At 43.2% G+C, this 17,282-nt stretch overlaps 1 protein-coding gene across 2 annotated transcripts in view; it reads left to right on the top strand.

The window, feature by feature from the left end:
* WDR12 (WD repeat domain 12) overlaps nucleotides 1-17,282 on the top strand; it is an 84,232-nt gene that overhangs the window by 24,717 nt on the left and 42,233 nt on the right. For both annotated transcript variants that reach the window (XM_029606298.1, XM_029606297.1), the window contains exons 5-7: nucleotides 3,779-3,894; nucleotides 5,590-5,744; nucleotides 15,526-15,571. In XM_029606298.1, the coding sequence (XP_029462158.1) occupies nucleotides 3,779-3,894; nucleotides 5,590-5,744; nucleotides 15,526-15,571 (317 nt within the window). The remainder of the gene's footprint in view (nucleotides 1-3,778; nucleotides 3,895-5,589; nucleotides 5,745-15,525; nucleotides 15,572-17,282) is intronic.

Below are 17,282 nucleotides of genomic sequence, written 5' to 3'. Positions count from 1 at the left end.
CACACCAGTATATCTAGGGGGTGCTTTCAGTTTTCTCTCTGACTCCATCTGCTGGAGGGGAGGCATAACCCAGCAGTCTGGACTGATCCTTGGTACTACAGGAACGAAAATTATCAGGTAAGAACCTAATTTTCCTATCGATTCCATCTACGCCGCCATCGATACCTCCAGGGATTCCCTCAACTAAAGAAAACACTTCATACTTCGGGTTCTAAACCAGAGCCCATTGTAATCATTGGGCGACAAAAATGCCAAGAGTAGTAGAGGCACGGTGACTGTCTATCACCAATGCCATCCATGACATCGGTGGCATCTTCCTCGGTGCTGGAGAATGACCCAGCCGAGCACCGAGGGAAACATCGTCACTGCCACAGTAACCGTCCGTTATTTTCGCCATTCTGGCATCGGTGGCAGTTTTCTCGGTGCTGGAGAATGACCGGGCTGAGCACCGAGGGAAACGTCGTTGCCGGCACCAACGTGGTTCCGCGTTCGGTGCCGGCACTGATACCGCACTGGCATCAATGTCCATTGAGCCAGTTGCGAAGCGGGCCTGGGTACAAGAGTCTCCATGCTCCTCTGCACCCGAGGCGCCGAGGCGTTCCCCACCAACACCGGTGCCGGGTACTGAGCTACCACAGATTCATGTGGAAGTGCCAGTAACGTCTAGCCTGTCTCCCCCTGTAGCTGCGCTACCTATACCAGCTTCCAGGGAGGAGCTGGATGTCCTTGTCCATCAGGCTGTCATCAATGCCTTCCGGAATCTACTAACACTGGAGCCATCAATGTTCGCACCGTTGTGGCACTGCCTCGCTGTGGCACCTACCAACGACAGCCTAAGTCATCGACGCCTACTTGTCCTTCTGAGCCTCCATGGATCCTTATACCTCTCCCAGGATCCTCGAGGGGCAATGGGCACTCTAATCCCTCTTCGGCATCGATCCCATCGAGATCTAAGTTAAGGACGTGTCTGAAACCATCCTTTTAGACCTGGTCACTAAAAAGGACCAGACGTTTTGGGAGGTTCTAGGTCATAATATTTTCCAAGAACCATATTAGAAAATCCAGGAGTTTGCCCGACTGGCGGAGCTGGTGTGATCACACCAGCTCCGCCAGTCGGGCAAACTCCTGGGCAGACATCCTATCAAATTGTCCACATCTCTGCACGCATGCAACATAGCCTCTGCCCATCAAATCTTTCATTGCTGGGCCACATGATTCCACGATCCACATCACTCCTATGGCCAGACTAGCCATAAGAAGAACTCAGTGGATTTTAAAATTTCAGTGGCTCTAAGCCGTTCCACCGCTTTCATCCCTGCTCCATTTCACCAATCCAGTACCAAATCCTCAGATGATCTTGGCCACGGTTGCATCCAACTTGGGTTGGAGAACTCATATCAACCCTCCAAACCCAAAATGCTTCGACTCTGCTCCATAAAAAGTCTCAGATCTACTTCCTGGAGCTTCGAGCCATGCGATATGTCCTTTATGCCTTCAAACACTTCCTCTCACACAAAACTTTGTGGATACAGATAGACAACATAGTAGCAATGTGGTACTCAAACATACAGGGACGCACAGGCTCTTATATGCTCTGCCAGGAAGCCGCGCAGTTCTAGGCTTGGGCCCTTGCACACTCCATGCATCTCCGGGCCACTTATCTAACAGGCATACCGAGCATACTAACAGACCGTCTCAATCGATGTCTCTATCCCCCCAAGTGGTCTCTGAGTCCATGTGTAGCGAGCAAAATCTTCTAGCGCTGAGGTCAACCGACCTTTGACCTCTTGCATCCAAATCGAACTGCAGAGTGGACAGATTCTGCACCCTACACAGGCATACAAATGCGTTAGTATTGGCGCCTTTGCTTGCGCCTGCAATAAAGGCCTCCTATAGGCATCTCTTCCGATACGCCTATAGCCAAAACTCTCGTGAAGCTACAGCAGGACAGGTTTTCAATGATTCTCATAACCCCATACTGGCCTTGACAAGTATTCTTCCCCATACTTCTCAACCTATCACTCCAGGAACCAATTCGCCTGCCCACAGGTCAGCCTCATAACACAGACTCACTGATATTCTCAGGTACTTGTAGCTTCATGAAAATCTTCCACACATAAATTCAAAATAGGCAAGATTTACCAAATGATGTGTACAAAAAGGTATTGGCCCCTTTTTTCCTGCCCCACTCCATCTCTATTGGGCTAACTAGGATACCTTTCGGATTCTGGTCCCCAGACATCTTCCGCACGGGTACACCTCACTTCCATCTCGGCGTACCACCAGGGAGTAGGGGATGCACTATTAACGGCTCAACCCCCTATGAGTCGGCTTATCATGGGTTTTCTATTACTTAAGCTTCCTCTACGATCACTGGTTACAGAATGAGTCCTAAATGTAGTGCTTACAAGGCTCAGGCGTTCCCCGTTCAAGCCTTTATAATCCTATAACATTAAATTTCTAACTTGGAAAATTCTTTTTCTCATAGCCATCATCTCTGCTAAAAGGGTCAGTGAGTTACAAGCCCTTGTTGCATACTCACCCGACACTAGGTTCCTCCGTAACCGACTGGTCCTCCGTACTCACCCTAAATTTCTTCTTACGGTGGACACCGCCTCTCATCTTACTCAGTCTATAGTCTGTCCACTCTTTCCCAAGGCCTCACTCTCACCAGGGCGAGAAGGTGTTGCACACCTTGGACTGTAAGCGTGTACTTGCATTCTACCTAGACCGCACTGCACTCCATACAAAATCCACCTAACTCTTTGCTTCTTTGACATAGACAAGCTACGAGTTCCAGTGGACAAACAAACTCTCTCCAACTAGCTAGCAGACTGAATCCAGTTCTGCTATGAGAAAGCAGGCCTTCCTCTTCAGGGGTGAGTGAAAACAAATTTTGTAAGGGCCATAGCAACATTGTACCACACTATCGTTCAGTACCAATTGCCGACATCTGCTAGGCTGCGACATGGAGCTCTCTTCACACATTCGCAGCCCTCTACCGCTTAGATAAGGAAGTCTGTCAAGACTGCCTTTGGCTAATCTGTTTTGCAGAGCTTTGTTCCAGTATACTTCCCAACTCCTTCCACAACCACCTGCTGTGATTTCAGGCTGCCTCATCATTGCCAATAGCACCCCAATTATTGTGCCTGCTGCACGAGTTGTCTGCTATTGGCCTGTTGTAATATGAGTCAGCCTGTAGCTTGCTAATCACCCATATGTGAGGACTACCATCCTGCTTGTCCTGGGAGAAAGCAGAGTTGCTTACCTGTAACAAGTGTTCTCCCAGGACAGCAGGATGTAGTCCTCACAAAACCCACCCCGTGGAGTTGGGTCTGCTTATGTTTTGTTATTTTATTTTTCGCTCGCACTTTTTTGCCACAAACGAGACTGAAGGGAGACCCCTGTGGACACAGGGATCATGGCATGCTGGGCATGCTCAGTGTGCCAGTCAAAGTTTTCAGTGATAGGGCTCCATCCAGTGACGTCACCCATATGTGAGGACTACATCCTGCTGTCCTGGGAGAACACCTGTTATAGGTAAGCAACTCTGCTTTCCATAATCTGACTTTCCAATCCAGGATATTTAGTGGATTATCTTCTTCCCAGAAGGTAGCAGGACAATGAGTCTCCATTAAGAAGTGCCCAATCAGTTTTTGTATCCCTTCACCAACATCTGATGATAAGCCCCATATGAAGATCCCAGGTTCCAAGGAATGTCTATGAAAGGCACCACAGTTTTATGTTAGAAACCTTACTTTCATTTTCCTGTGTGCAGGATTCTAACTGGCTCTTATGATAAGACCTTGCGGATTTGGTCTCTGGAGGGAAAGCCCATCATGACCATCGCTGGCCCCATGGAAGTGGTCAAAGATGTGGCCTGGGTAAAGAAAGGTCAGTGGAGATAATGTGCGCATTTGATGCAAGCATACAGGGTAGAATTTTTCTCATCAAAACTTCCCAAGCTATGTAGCCAGCTCACAATACAATGCTTGCAGTGTTTAGCTAATGCTTTTGTAGAATTCCTTTATGTTCTCTTCTCATTCACATAAATGGGTGCAAAGTAATGTTTATTTTAGTGGCTTATTGACTTTCTTGTGAAGAATACTTGCTCTTTTTAACTACTAAAGCTAATATTAAATGAATCTTTTACTGATCAGGTTTTCAAAAGTTTCATGAATGAGTTCTTGCTCCTGGACCAGTGATGGCCTTTAGCATGTGAGCAATCTCTATGTTCCATTTAGAGGGTAATTTTTATAACATCACGTACAAGTCTGCTCTGCAGTTTATCCCATAAAACTGCACACACAATTACCCCTGCTATTTGGTGCATGTAGTTTTGCTGAGAATTTGCACGCATACATTTTAAAATCAAAAGTATGGTCTTAAGTCCCAACCCTAGAAAGCCATGCAGGGTTAGACTAATGGTCCATCGAGCCCTGCATCCTGTCCGGGTCACCTAGAAGTACCTGGCAAATCCCAGTAACAAAGTCTGCTTCATGTTACTCTCTGCAAGAATTAAGGAGGTGGAGAAACCAAAGTCTATTTAGCTAATAATTATTTATGGGCCTGCCTTCCAGAAGCTGCTTCATCTATATATGGTGTGCATGCACGTAATTTTATGCATGTATCCAGCATGCGGTTTTCTAAAGGGACATTTCTGCAAGTAAAGCATTACTTAACCCACAGAAGTACCTTTTGAAAATTACCCTCCCTGATATGTGGAGATAACCCTTAAAATGTTATATAGCCACTTCAGAGGTAACTTAGCTATAGTTTATTACTATGTGGGACTAAGATGAATGAATCTCGTATGGAATCCCTCATATTAAGCCATTTGGTTTGGAGAATTTTTTTTTTAATAGGAATAGATTTAAAGATTCAGTGAAATGTTATCTGTAGTTTTTTCATAATAGAGACTAGGAACTTATTTTCAGTCTTCATTTTTACCTCACTTTGATTCTGCCATGGGTTTCATTTTACTCCTGAGGCCTCTATATGGCTTTTCTTCATCACAGAAGTTTTAAAACCACACTGAATGAAACTGATTCCATAGGGTTAACTTGTCTTGTGTTAAGCTCATTGTTTTTAAAAAGAGCAAAACCTTCTCTCACAGAAATACCCCATTCACAAAGAGACAGGAAAAGGTTCTGTGTGTATATAAGCACATCATTCAAATCCTCTACTCGTATCTAAATCCTAATTTTAAAGGGTATCAGCAAGCCCGTCACAATGTGAATATTGCCAGTCTTCTCTGTCATTCACCCCTTATGAAATACCAGAAAAAAAGTTTTCATTTTAAATTATTTTTAATTTCAAAAGTAAATGTCACAGTTTAGAAATAACGCCAAATATGGTAGAACAGTCCATAATATAGCGTACTGTCCAAAATCACCCGACAGCAGCTAATGGTTTGTCCTGGGACTGCTTCAGGGGACAAAACTCAAAGCAACACATTTCATAGCTTACCTGCTGGTGCATCATGTCTGGCTTTACAGCTGGCTTGCTGAGACCCTCTTCAAAGTATGCTACAGTTTTATTGTCCCCTTGTTTTTTCATTCCCTTGGGGGGGTCGCCCTCCTGCATCAGACAGCCTGTCCTGCCTGCTGCTTAGTGCCTCCATGGACCAGACCGTCCTGCTGTGGGAGTGGAATGCCGAGAGGAACAAAGTGAAAGCCCTCCACTGCTGTCGGGGCCATGCTGGGAGTGTGGACTCCATCGCCGTCAACAGCTCAAGGACCAAAGTGAGTCACTGAGGCTCTCTGGGCTGAGCAGCTCTTTCAGCTTTTCCTCCATTAACTTCCATTGTCACATATACATAGGGGAGTCTTCATTTATTTTATTTTCCCCAGGAATTTCAGTGTGTTATAACAAAAAAAAAATCAGTGGAATAAAATTACTTTTTTTTTTTTTAAACTCAGGTTCTCCTGTTTTTGTTCATTATAAGAAACTGAGAAATTCCTGGGAAAAATAAAATTAAGAACTGAAAACGAAGGTCCTTAAATATGCCTTTCCACAAGAAGAAGAGGGGACCTGTGTGCCTTCCAAAGCTCATGTATAATCGGATCAGCAGAAAAGATATTGCAATCTACAAAGATTCCATATTGTTAAAGGAATATTGAGAAACAGTGTGAAAGATGTTAAACCATCTCTTGTTGTAAAGGTGCTGAGCAGCATTAGTGTTCTTCACAAATTGCCCAAACTTAATACATATATTAGATTTATTTTTACACAATCAAAATATTTATATAGCTTTTTTTTCTCATTTTCACAAAATATTAAAACATTTTTTTGTAAATGGAATAAGACACAACAACTTGGAATACAAAAAATGTTTAAATAGTTTGCGAGCATCAATCTTATGTGCAGCATTCCTTACTCAACATATGGCTCCATTTAAGAGATGAGCAATAATCCAGACACAGTTGCTTTTTTATTATCCCGTGTTCACTCATATTGTAGGCAAACAACTTCACTTTCTTATCTTGAAATGACATTTCTGCAGGAAGATTTACTGTAGCCCTTCTTTCTCCGAGGACAAGCAGGATGGCAGTACTCGCATATGGATGACATCATCTGATGGAGCCCGGCATGGGGCTTTGTCTTGGAGATTCTAGAGCTTTCAGTTTGCTCCACTGAGCATGTGCAGCTATAGCCTCCCTCCCAGGTAGAGTCCCTCATTCCTTTTTCCGCAGAACCATATGGTCACAGATTCAGCTTTGCTTTCCTCTCAGAACTAAGACTGTGACCGTTCTGGAGCTGCAAGCAGCTGTTCCCAGTACGTACCCGGATCAGTCCAGACTGTGGGTTATGCCTCCCTTCCAGCAGATGGAGACAGAGAAAAACTTGAAGAGCAACCCTCTTAACCTGGAATGTCACCTGCATCTCTTCAGTATTTCTCTGTCTCCAGAAGATGGAGGTGGCAAACCCTGCAGGCTTGACATTCTATTGGGGTTAAGACAATCTCTTAAAAAAAAAACAAAAACAAAATTCAGCAAACTGGATCAAGCAGGTTACACATATTCTCCCAGAGGGTAGGCAGGTCCTAGTTGGACTATCCCCTCTGGTAGCAGGATTCAGGAGCTGGGATTGGTGACCCCATGGGGCTCCTAGAGGTAAGGCGCCTGGGGTGGACATACCGGTGGTCAGGTCCCTGCCTCCCTCCCATGTGCCCCCGGCCTGTTTAAAAAAAAAAAAAAAAAAGGTGCAGAAGCATCCTGTCAGCTTTCTTTTTTAGCTATAGCCATACAGCTGCTGTTCTTAATTTCTTTCTGGGCTCTGGGCAGCTTACCGGCTTTGTTTTGTCTCAGCCGGCCGGTTTTCTCTCACTGCAGGTTTTTACCACGGCTTTCTTCGGCGCCTCTTCGGGATTCCCCCATGCCGCGTCCCACTTGCTGTGTTGCCTGCGGAGAGTCGGCTTCGCACCTCTCTCACGCAAGTCTTTGTTCCCGCTGCCTCTCCGGAGGTGAAGGCAGCTCGGATCGGGGACCAGAGTTTCCTCTTAAGACTCGCATGGCGCCTAAAAGATCTGCTTCTCATGAGCCTCCGGCTGCTCCGTTCCAGCTCAGCTCGGGAACGGCAGCCATTTTAGATACTTTGGCAGCACGGGCCCGCGCTGCGGGGGGAAGGGGATCTCCCACCCGATTTATCTCCTGGCCCGAGCAGCCCAGATGCTCCTTTGGAGCAGGACCAGGACTTTTTGGATGAACAGCTCGATCCCCTGGTGGGGGAAGGGGCAGAATAAATTTCTTTTCTCTGGACTTTGTGCTTTTGATGCACAAAGCATTTCTGGCCACCCAGGCACAACAACCTGAACCTTTCCTTTTGGGTCGCCCTGAGGGGCTCCCCTAGAAGCTGCCTAAGTGCCAGGACCCCTAGGCCTCCCTTCACGTTGCGAAGCTGCGGGCTTCCTCTCTTGCGGAGGGTACTACTCCTCCGGACGAGACGGGCGCTGGATTTACTTTGTTGATAATAAACCATAGTTTTCTTTCTGCTGGGCTCTCCAGCCCTAGCTGATTTTCAGTTGTCTTGTGACCAAAAAAAGCAAACAAACATCTCTGTGGTCTTGATCCAAGTACTTTTTTTCTCTTATACTTGGAAATTTGTTCATAAGAACATGCCATACTGGGTCAGACCAAGGATCCATCAAGCCCAGCATCCTGTTTCCAACAGTGGCCAATCCAGGCCATAAGAACCTGGCAAGTACCCAAAAACTAAGTCTATTCCATGTTACATTGCTAATGGCTGTGGCTATTCTCTAAGTGAACTTAATAGCAGGTAATGGACTTTCCCTCCAAGAACTTATCCAATCCTTTTTTAAACACAGCTATACTAACTACACTAACCACATCCTCTGGCAACAAATTCCAGAGTTTAATTGTGCGTTGAGTAAAAAAGAACTTTCTCCGATTAGTTTTAAATGTGCCACATGCTAACTTCATGGAGTGCCCCCTAGTCTTTCTATTATCCGAAAGCGTAAATAACCGATTCACATCTACCCGTTCTAGACCTCTCATGATTTTAAACATCTCTATCATATCCCCCCTCAGTCGTCTCTTCTCCAAGCTGAAAAGTCCTAACCTCTTTAGTCTTTCCTCATAGGGGAGCTGTTCCATTCCCCTTATCATTTTGGTAGTCCTTCTCTGTTCCTTCTCCATCGCAATTATATCTTTTTTGAGATGCGGCGACCAGAATTGTACACAGTATTCAAGATGCTGTCTCACCATGGAGCGATACAGAGGCATTATGATATTTTCTGTTTTATTCACCATGCCCTTTCTAATAATTCCCAACATTCTGTTTGCTTTTTTGACTGCCGCAGCACACTGAACCAACGATTTCAATGTGTTATCCACTATGATGCCTAGATCTCTTTCTTGGGTTGTAGCACCTAATATGGAACCCAACATTGTGTAATTATAGCATGGGTTATTTTTCCCTATATGCATCACCTTGCACTTATCCACATTAAATTTCATCTGCCATTTGGATGCCCAATTTTCCAGTCTCACAAGGTCTTCCTGCAATTTATCACAATCTGCTTGTGATTTAACTATTCTGAACAATTTTGTGTCATCTGCAAATTTGAAAATCTCACTCGTCGTATTTCTTTCCAGATCATTTATAAATATATTGAAAAGTAAGGGTCCCAACACAGATCCCTGAGGCACTCCACTGGCTACTCCCTTCCACTGAAAATTGTCCATTTAATCCTACTCTCTGTTTCTTGTCTTTTAGCCAGTTTGCAATCCACGAAAGGACATCGCCATCTATTCCATGACTTTTTACTTTTCCTAGAAGCCTCTCATGAGGAACTTTGCCTGTATCCTCTGGGTCCTAGGCCTACTGGTGTTAGAGTTCACTGTTAGAAAGCTCTTCTTGACTGTGTTCATTTTGGTGTAACTCAGTGGGATTCTCACCCCAAGCTTGTATTATGCCGCTGCCTTTGGGCGCCTTGCTGTGTATCGGGGTTTCTGTCTCTCTGCCTGTCCAGTCTCTTTGAGGTGAAAAACCCAACTCTTTTCCTTCCTAAAGCCATTATGGATTGGCTGCCTCACCGAAAATAGGGGAAGTGGGGGGGGGGAAATAGTGGCGTTTCTACACTAAAGGGTTTCCCCCATTTTTCTTGTTTTTCAGCATCATCTAGCTTGGGAAGCACCCATGCGTGAGGACTGCCATCATGCTTGTCCTCTGAGAAGGCAAAGTTGCTTACCTATAACAGGTGTTCTCCAGGGACAACAGGATGTCAGTCCGTCTCCCCTGGGAGTTGGTTTTTCTTTTTGTAACTATATGTTTATTAAATTTCAAATATACATAGTATAAGCAGTGCATACGGAAAAAGAACAGAGAATATGGATTTAATACATTAAATAAAAAAGAACATATTTTAAAAAACAAACAATACCAAGGCTTTCGCTAAACCTTGGTATATAAAAGCTCCAAATAAATAAATAAATAAATAAATATTCTCATCTCCAAGAAATAAGGAAGAAGAGCCATAATTTAGGGAGACTGAAGGAAAAAAAATGAAAAGAAATAAGCATATTGTGAACACAAAACCTTATTATACTACATCAAAACATTTCTCCCACTAAATATCAGCAGATGTTAATGGAATGCTTCTGGACTCCAAAAAGGACTTAAGATGTGCTGGAAAGAAAAAAAATAACAATTCTCATGATCTCTAACAATGCACTTGCAGGGATAACGTAAAACAAAGGAAAAGCCTACTAAGGTAGCTTTAGACCTTAAACAATGAAATTTTTCCTCCTTTCCTGTGTACATCAGGCAAAATCGGAACAAACACATATTGTTTGACCTAAGAAAAGGGAATATATATGACTGAAAAATCTCTGCATAACCTCGCTAACATTCTGTTCGAAAATGGCAGAAACTAACAAAATAGAGCGCTTGATTACCTCGACTCCAGAGCTCTCTAGAAATTCATATAAGTTTTCTGGAATAAGAGAAACAGGTGGAAGATTTTGAACATTCACCCCACAGTTAACAGGAGGAAAAACAGCTTTATTTATTGAGTGAATTTTTGTGGCGTCATAAAGCAATATCTCTTCAAAATATTTTTTGAGTGGTAATTGATGTCTCTCCCAATACTTTGAGGAAATTTAGAAATCTCAGGTTTAAATGTCTGGTTTGATTTTCCAGGAGCTCCACTCATAAAGACAGACTATTGATATCCTTAACAGCAGTCACGTTGAAAGTCTGCAGATGTTTAATAGTGTTCTCAGTCTTAACAGCTTTTCTTATCAAGAACACAAAAAATTATGTCAAAGTTGGGTAGGAGGAGTCCATTACGCGTCCGCCTCTACTAAATCTGCTGGCGTAGCTATTTTGATTCATAAAAATGTATCCCTGAATGTCCAGAAGGAAATCAAGGACCCAATGGGCCGTTTTATTATCTTAATTGCGGACCTGAATCATATACCTGTGGTTCTTTGCAATCTCTATGCCCCAAATACAGTCCAATATTTTTTCAAGATCTTTATAACATTTTTGTTACCTTATGCAACCCATACTCTGGTGGTTGGGGGTAACGTCAGTGTAGTGAGAGACCCCCTACTGGATAAGTCTCAGGCCAATCCCACTGATCGTGGATCTAGCAAAGGGATCCTTTTTTTAGAACATTCCCTACACCTGGTAGATGCCTGGCGGAGAGGGAATTCATGCACTTATCAAGGGACCGCTCCACTCACTCTTGACTAGACTACCTCTCGATAAGCTCACGTGCCTTCTCAAAAATCAATGACACGGGTATTGATGATGATATTATTTCAGACCATGTGCCTGTCTGGATTGAACTTTCAGGGCCTGGTGCTAATCCTTTTCTCCCTGGCATTTCCCCTACTTTCTGGCTGATGATTCTCATTTTCAAGATTTTTACGCTCTAAATGGAATGATTATGCTACTTTAAATAGTGCACATGCGAGTCACCCTGTGCTATTTTGGTATGCTCCCAAGACAGTGTTGCGTGGGGATATTTCTTATTTAGCTCATCGACGGAAGATGCTGGATGAACGCCTTTTGACCCTTGGAGTTCAGTTACAGTGCGCAAAAAAGGCTTTAATTGTAGCCCACACCCGGTTCAACAGAGAGCGATATCTATCAATTCAAATGGCATTTAATTCACTTATTCACCAGCGGACAAAAAAGAGTCTAGTATATTATCAATTTAAGCTGTTCCAGTATGGTAATAAATCAGGAAATTTGATAGCGAACTTGATTAAAACTACAAAGGGCCTCATACATATTGCTGCCTTGAGGTCTCACTTGGGCAGAGTGGTTAATGATACCTTCACAATCCTAAGTAGCTTTCGGAAATATTTTTCTGATTTGTATACCTCTGAAGGAGGGGATGCTGATGGCCATGCAAAATTTCATTCTCAGATTACTTTACCTCATCTTACTGACGCCCAGTGTTCTTGGTTGAATGGTCCTATCACCACAGAGGAGGTCTCAGCTACAATTAGGCAAGCAAAAAGTTTCAAAGCCCCCGGGCCCTGATGGGTTCACTGCTGAATTTTACAAAGTACAGTGGACCTATTGGGTGCTCTGCTGGCACTAGCGTTTAACACGCTGATCAACACTGGCGAATACCCTGCCCATACCAATGCCGCTCACATAACTGTTATTCCTAAACTGGGCAAGGACCCTTTATCCCTGGCTTCATAGCGACCCATCTCATTGCTGAATTTTGATCAAAAATTGATGGCAAAAATTTTAGCAAATCGCTTGGCTGATATTTTACCTTAGTTAATCGCACCAAGCCAGGTGGGATATGTTCGAAAGCGTTACGCACTCACTAACATCCGTATGGTGCTCAATGCGATGACCCTGTATAGTAGAGTGGAGAAGCCTTACCTAGTGGTTATTTTTGACGCTGAAAAAGCGTTCGATAGAGTTGAATCGGAATACCTCTTCCAGTGTCTGCGGGACATGGGCACAGGGGGCTTCTTCTATGATGCGGTACACTTGCTTTACAAAGACCCGATGACAGCCATTGTAGTAAACAGAGCCTTATCTGATCCCTTCCCAATTAACAGAGGGACTAGACAGGGCTGTGCCATCTCTCCTTTGCTTTTTCTTTTAACTTTAGAACCCCTTTTTCTTTTCATTCAATCCACCAAAATGATAAAGGGGATTAAATTTTGTGAGATGATGTTTAAATAAGCGGCATTTGCTGACAATATATTGGTATTTTTGACAGATCCCAAACGCTCCTTACACTTTCTACTACAGGTATTCCAAGACTTTGGGGCCTTTTCCGGCCTCCGTTTAAACTGGGACAAATATGAGGCCCTAGCATTTCCAGATACTCTTAAAGAGAGAGATGGGGTGACTCCTTCCCCTTATATTGGGCTGGGGAAACCATTCGTTATCTCGGTGTCCATCTGTCCACAAACCTATCAAGTTTATATGGGTTAAATATTGCTCCGGTGTTGCACCTCACGCAGGAAAAGATGCAGGCCTGGAAGGATTTGCTGCTTTCCCTGGGAGGCGTTATAAACTTATTCAGAATGATTCTCCTCCCTAAATGACTTTATGTGCTCCAGAATATGCCTCTGCAGCTTAAATCTAGAGATCTCTTGGCTCTGGATAAGGCTCAGCGCTCATTTTTTTGGCGTGGTAAAAAGCCGCATATACCTTTTGAAATGGCTGAGGGAAAGATGGGGTAGGGGTGGCCTAGGGTTTCCCAATCTTGCCCTTTATAATTTGGCCAGTAATCTGCATATTATACGGGAATGGATTCTAGGAAATCTACTTTCATGAACCTCGCGGCAGACCAGGCTTTGGTGGCCCCGTTTGACCTATGATGTGTTTTACAGGCGCCACCCGGCGGTCTCCCAGTCTCCCTACAGCACAATATTTTACTAGAACTCCTTTGTTTGGCGTAGATCTATTCAACCAAGAAGCTAGGTATCCCACAGTTGTGCTCCCACCAACCGGGAAATTTTGAAATTACTCTGGGATTACAATCTGATGCCTTTCGTTTTTGGGCTGAGCAGGGTATCATTCAATTGGGGCATGTCCTTGATGGGGAAGGAGCAATCCTCATGTTTCAGGGCCTGAGAGATCTCTATGAGTTACGTACTTCTCATTTGTTTTCTTATCTACAGGTGCAACATTATGTTAACTCCCTATCGCAGGAGGCTCGCAAACCCAGTGTTTTTCATGCCTTAAATAACTTGTTTTTATTTAATACTCAGAAACCTCTCTCTCTGTCGGCCTACTGTAGAGGCCTAAAGAAAATTGTAAAAATTGACACTTGTTCCGTTTTGGCGGAATGATGGAATAAGGATGGACTGTTTACACTTGCCCCATCGATTCTCCAAATAGGTTTCAAGCAAATTTCAGTAACATCCACCATGTATTATCAAGAAATGCAGTTAAAGTTTTTCTGTCGCGCTTATGTGTCCCCTCATACTATGTATCTCTCCAAACCGTCAGACTCGGCGATATGTATTAAATATCATAGGGCTTTGAGGTCTCTATCTCACTTCTTTTGGGCATGCCCTCCAATTAAACATTTTTGGGGTCATATCGTTAATTACCTTACTAAAATACTAGACATTCACTTCCCCTATCCCCAAAGATACTTTTATTTGACTGCATTTCCCCCCCTGCAAGTTAGGGGTCAGGAACCTCGCCTCCTTATAAGGAAGGTGAGTATGGTTGGGAAACAGCTAATTCTTCTTTTATGAAAAGAAGCAAATTCCCTCTCTTTCTGGATGTGGCGGAACTATTTGTACCGCATGATGCAAATGGACAACATGGCATCTCGGACTTCCCCTCAGCACCGATGGAAATTTCTGTCAGTCTGGAACTGTTACCTACAAACATTACCTCATCAAAACAGGAGCTTAATTCTGAATGATTGACTGAAGTTGTACTCTGAAATGGCTTTTCAATATATTGGAATGACACTTGTTTTCTATTGAATTGGGTAGAGATGAGGGATGGGGGAGATGGGGTAAGGATGTTCAGAGATTTTTTGTATTGATACAACAAAAAATATTATATTGTATAGTTATTACCTGCGGGTGACTCAGAACCTAAGCTCCACAGGACATGCTTCTTATTTTGCTAATAAAAAATTGTTGAAACTAAACAGAGCTTTTCTTGAAGAGAACCGATTTGGAGATCAGTGTCCTTCTTGGAAACTTCAAATTCCTAAGCCCTCTATTAAATTCCAAATAGCATCCAAAGTCACAACTGCTGGTTTGATGACCAAAGGAGAGAACTCACCACTGGTATCTTGCAAGGGCGGTCCAACACTTCTCGACACTTCTGGCTTGAACGAGGGCACAGACTCTCCCCGAGCCAAATCCGAGGAAGAAGGCAGTCGGGCCACTAAGCTCTCTTCACCAAGCAAAGAACTCTAAAGTAGTTGCTCGGGTACCGTTCCACCAATAGCCCCCACTAGAGGAGTCTCCATTAAAACGTCATCAGAGCATGCCTCCAATTGTAGTGGAGCGGAGAGTTTCTCCATTGGAGGGAGTCACTGATCTTTGGGGCTAAGTAATACCTCTCCAGGCAAGTCTGGCGTTCCCTCGCCAAAACCTTTAATGGAACCTTCAGTCCCATCAGGGGTTGTCCTGCTGAGAAGATGGCATCATCTGCTGCCCAGGAAGAAGGGTATCGGCGGGGGGGAGGGGAAACCACCCAAACCTTTCCTTTACGCTTAAAAGGCATTATAGAAGCAAATCAAAGAGGAAACCTAGAGCAGCACACACAGCCTACAGCATGCCGGGCTGTCCACCCAGGAGTTGGTGTTTCCATGTATTTGCTATATCATGAACTGAGGGACTCTGCCTGAGAGACAGGGAGGGGGCTACAGCTGCACATGCTCAGTAGAGCATGCAGAAAGCTCTAGAATCTTTGAGATCAAAGTTTTTGCCAGGGTCCATCGGATGATGTTACCCATGTGTGAGGACTGACATCCTGCTGTCCTTGACATCTGTTACAGGTTAGCAACTCTGCTTTACTCAGGAGACTATTTCTTTTCTTTAGTTCTGCAGTGGTTCTTGGGACAAGATGTTGAAGATTTGGTCTGCAGGTGAGCTATTTATATATTTTCATTATTGTGTTTCAGTTAATTCTTGCCTTTTAAAACATTTCTGCCTGGGAAATCTTTTAAGAACATAAGACATGTCATGCTGGGCCTGATCAAAGTTCCATGGAACTGAACATCCTTTCTTTGATTGTGGATGATCTGGGGTTCTAGGAATGGTCCAGCAGATCTCAAGGAATAGAGTCACTCCTTATTGCTCATTCACAGGGATAAGCGGTGGATTTCCAAAGTCTATTTGGCTAATCTTCTTTTTTTTTTTTCAATAAACATTTTTTTTAAATTTTTTATTTATCATCTTTTAATAATATACAAATGAAATTTGTATCGGAAAAATTCAGAGATACAGAAGTAAACAAAAAAAAAATCTCAAGGATCACAAATCCTTTGTGACTCTTAACAACATTACATTCAATGTTGTTAAGAGTCACAATGTAATGTTGTTCAATAAACATTTTATTGGTGTTCATGTCAAAGAACATACATTCAAGAAGAATATAATTGTATTATAAAGAACAGCCAACAGTTTAACATTGTCCCCTCCCCCCCCCCCTCGTGCACATCGTATCCTCACACTATGATGGCTACAGGATAAAGATACAGACAGTATAACATAACATTTGACTCAGCCCAGAGGGTAAGGTACATATCCAGCAGCAAAAACCCTCAAATATCCCAATAACCAAATACATATGGTAGGATAACATAGTGCTATACTTCGGTATAAAAAAGAGCTATACTTCGGTATAAAAAAAAGAGTCTAAATAAATAAATAAATAAACAAAGGATTATATGTTCAGAAACTAGAACACGAGTTGACCATGAGACTTTTGCCAGCTTAAGTATGGGTCCCAAACTGAAAAAGAATTGTTGGAGGCTGTGATGTCTTTCCACAGTTAATTTACTCAAAGTACATACATTATTGATTCTAGAGAGTACTCTCGCCAAAGATGGAACAGTCTTCTGCTTCCAAACTTTAGCAATCTCAACCCTGGTTGCAATACAAACTTGTGAAATGAAGAGCTGTGAATTTTGAGTCTTACAATGCACAGAGTTGTTCAGAAGTGCAATGTCCATCTGTAGATGTACATTGGCTAGGATCTCGGAGAGAGTGGCCGCAATCTGCTGCCATAATGGAGATATACAATCTCCTTCCCATTGGCTAATAATTTTTAATGGGCTTTTCTTCCAGGAGCTTGTCCAAACCTCTTTTAAACCCAGTTTAAAAGAAGTTTGACCATATCTTCCAGCAAGAAATGTTGCAGCTTGATTGTGTGTGGAATGAAAAAATGCTTCCTCCAATTTCTTTTAAATCTGCTACTTGTTTAGTTTCATGGCGTGTCCCCTAGTCTTCATACTATTTGAGATGGTAAATAATCATCCCCTATTCACCTGTTCCACCCACTCAAATCCCTTCTGCTGTTTCTTCTTCACGCCAAAGAGCCCTCACCTGCTCAGCCTTTCTTCATAAAGGAAATCATTCATTCCCTTTATGATTTTTGTTGCCCTTCTCTGTACTTTTTCTATTTCCATTATATCTGGTTTGAGATGGGGTGACCAGAACTGCACACAGTTGTAAAGGGATGGTACACCATGGCTCTATACAAAGACAATATGATCTTCTCCATAGGCTCCTTTCCTTTTCATATAATTTCAAACATTCTGGTTTGTTTGTTTTTTGACTGCTATCACACAGGAT

This window comes from Rhinatrema bivittatum, chromosome 6, assembly GCF_901001135.1.
Source record: "Rhinatrema bivittatum chromosome 6, aRhiBiv1.1, whole genome shotgun sequence".
In the NCBI taxonomy this organism is placed as follows: Eukaryota; Metazoa; Chordata; class Amphibia; order Gymnophiona; family Rhinatrematidae; genus Rhinatrema; species Rhinatrema bivittatum.
The sequence above is the reverse complement of the archived record's forward strand: the minus strand, read 5'-3'. Positions and strand labels throughout refer to the sequence as shown.